The sequence below is a fragment of the Nymphaea colorata genome, chromosome 2 (assembly GCF_008831285.2).
Source record: "Nymphaea colorata isolate Beijing-Zhang1983 chromosome 2, ASM883128v2, whole genome shotgun sequence".
In the NCBI taxonomy this organism is placed as follows: domain Eukaryota; kingdom Viridiplantae; phylum Streptophyta; class Magnoliopsida; order Nymphaeales; family Nymphaeaceae; genus Nymphaea; species Nymphaea colorata.
Window position 1 is genome coordinate 19,967,495 of NC_045139.1, and position 2,419 is coordinate 19,969,913.

The following is a 2,419-nucleotide window of genomic DNA, read 5'->3' on the forward strand; positions in this document are numbered from 1 at the left end:
CGTCCTTTGTGGTTGTGTGCAGCTTAAAGAGGAAGGGGGCGTCCATGTAAGCATGCGGATAAGCTGACGACCATCACCAACAGTGGACAAAACGAAAAGGAAACCCTATTAAAAATAAATAAATAAGAAAAAGAGAAACTGACGGGTCACCACCTTGTCCCCTCCATTATAAATACCCTTCTCACGGCCCTCCATCATCCCTCACGAATCTCTCCCTCTCTCCCTCCTTCTTCTGCAACAAAGAAACAAAGAAAAGCAAGAGATCACTCTCCTGCTCCATCAATTCCTCTCTATCTGCTTCTTTTGCAACAAAAGATGAGATAAAAAGCAGAAGGAGAAGAAGTAGAACTGCTTGATGCGCCTCCACGTTCCTTCCTTTTGCCATTAATCCATCTTCTTCATCTGTTGTCGCTGCTCTTCTTTTGCTTCTTCTCTGTTGGCTGGAGGGGATGCATTACTCGGCGGAGTCGTGGGAGACATACGTGCCGGCCGTGCAGGTGGCTGCGGCGATGGTGGCGGGTGGCGGGAGAGGGGAAGCGCTGGAGAGTGTGGAGAGGCTGGCGTCGAGGAGCGCGGTGGTCATCTTCAGCGTCAGTTCCTGCTGCATGTGCCACGCCATAAAGAGCCTGTTCTGCGGCATGGGGGTCAACCCCGCCGTTTACGAGCTGGATGAGGACCCGAGGGGAAAGGAGATAGAGAAGGCGTTGGCCAGGCTGCTGGGCACCACCCAGCCCCTCCCGGCCGTTTTCATCGGCGGCAAGCTCGTCGGTGCCATGGACCGGGTGATGGCCTCCCACATCAATGGCAGCCTTGTTCCCCTGTTGAAGCAGGCCGGCGCCCTCTGGCTCTGACTTCTGACGGAGAAAGTAGCCATATAGAAAAAAGAATGGGTGCTGCCTTTTACTCCATATTTTGGTGACATGATCAAGGAGTTTCTGTAGATTGATAGAGAAAGAGGAGAAGGAGAGAAAGCGTGACGTTAGGAGAGACTGGATGGTTTATCCTCTTCCTTCCCTAACTCCATTTTGAACGCTGCGGTTCTCTCTTTCTCTCTTTAAGGTCCCTTGCTTTTCCTTTTCAAACTTTGGTCATAGCTTGTTCGTTCTTTCTTCCCTTTAGTTTTTTCTTTCTTGTTCTTTTCCTTTCGTTCTTTCCTCGGGGTGCATGCATGGCGTCGGTTTCTTGTCGTTAGACCGGGAAAGGAGGAAATGTAATTGGTGGCGGAGGAGGAAGGCCGACTTTTTGTACAGAGCAAAATACGTCAATTTTCATGATACTTTCTTTGCTGATCTACTGCTTCTGCGTCGTATTTTTTTCTTCATTCTTCCTTTTAGTTACTTGTTCCTACGAAGAACTTCTCTTCTCTTCCCCCGCATTTGTGGTGCATGATGTTTCCGGCGTGGGGAATCGTTTTATTGCATGGTCATGTGAAGGGCTATGGCTAAGCCTGTGTCTCTCTCCATCGTCCCTCCGTTCGCCGGAGATTCCGAGTCAAGCGCCAAGGAAACTGGTTCGCGTAAGGCTCTCCTTGACCGTGTCGTTGTCTTTTGTGTCGTCGCGCGTGCGGTGAGATGCGGACTGCGGAGGCAGGTGCCGGGTCCGTTTCTGCCGGCGAGGCGTGCCCCGGGAAATCAGCTGTGGGCCCCGCTGCTTTGTGCTCTTCCCCAAACGTCCCACGTGTCATGTCGGGCTGAGATACCTCCGCCACGTAAGACACATGTGCACTTTCTTCTGCTAGCCACGTCAGCATGTTGACAAGCTGTGGAAGTGGCGTTGACTGTACGGAGGACGTGCTCATCAGGCGTGTCCCCACCACGTGATCGTCCCCAACAAAACGTCCCCCTACCCCTTCCACCTCTCTCTCTCTCTCTCTCTGTCTCTCTCTATAATTGCGCGACCTTTTTCTCCAATGAAAGGTATCCCCTGTTTGTTAACGAGGAACCCCTTCCCTTTTCATGGGAAAATGACAGGTGAAACGAAGACCGAACGGCAAAGCCGATGGGAAAATGTTCTCCTCTATCTGAGACTCCAGGCTTTTTTTTTTCCCGCATTTGCCCTCCGCTCCCTACTTGAGCAGAAACTCAGGGTAAGAAATAGTTTCGGAAGGGATTTTACAATGGAAATGAACAAACAGTGACAAGAACCTGGCTGAAAAGTGTGGGGCCCACACCTTCTCCCTCATTTTTTTGAAGGCAGAATCAAATGGCGGTCAGGTTGGTGCTTCCAATTGCTTCCTTACCACCTAAAGGAACAGACGGTCTGCGTTTTTTCTTCTGGGTTAGGCGAAACTTTACCAGCTTCGCCAAGAGATAATTGAGCACATTCATTTCATTAGGAAAGTTTGTGCAGCTTACCACATTTTGAAAAACTTATTGGATCACTAGGATTCCACATGGTTAGGGGATGTACAAGTCATAAA

General features: G+C 50.2%; 1 protein-coding gene across 1 annotated transcript; it reads left to right on the top strand.

Moving 5' to 3' along the window:
* The first annotated feature begins 217 nt into the window (after window positions 1–217).
* LOC116248375 (glutaredoxin-C1-like) lies at window positions 218–1,289 on the top strand. Its single transcript, XM_031621129.2, has one exon. It carries the CDS (start codon window positions 450–452, stop codon window positions 849–851), a length of 402 nt encoding a protein of 133 aa, XP_031476989.1. The 5' UTR covers window positions 218–449; the 3' UTR covers window positions 852–1,289.
* The last annotated feature ends 1,130 nt before the right edge of the window (window positions 1,290–2,419 follow it).

Bases quoted from the DNA above. Each gene is read 5' to 3' on its own strand.
- LOC116248375 (XM_031621129.2), top strand. From the start codon at position 450: ATGCATTACTCGGCGGAGTCGTGGGAGACATACGTGCCGGCCGTGCAG.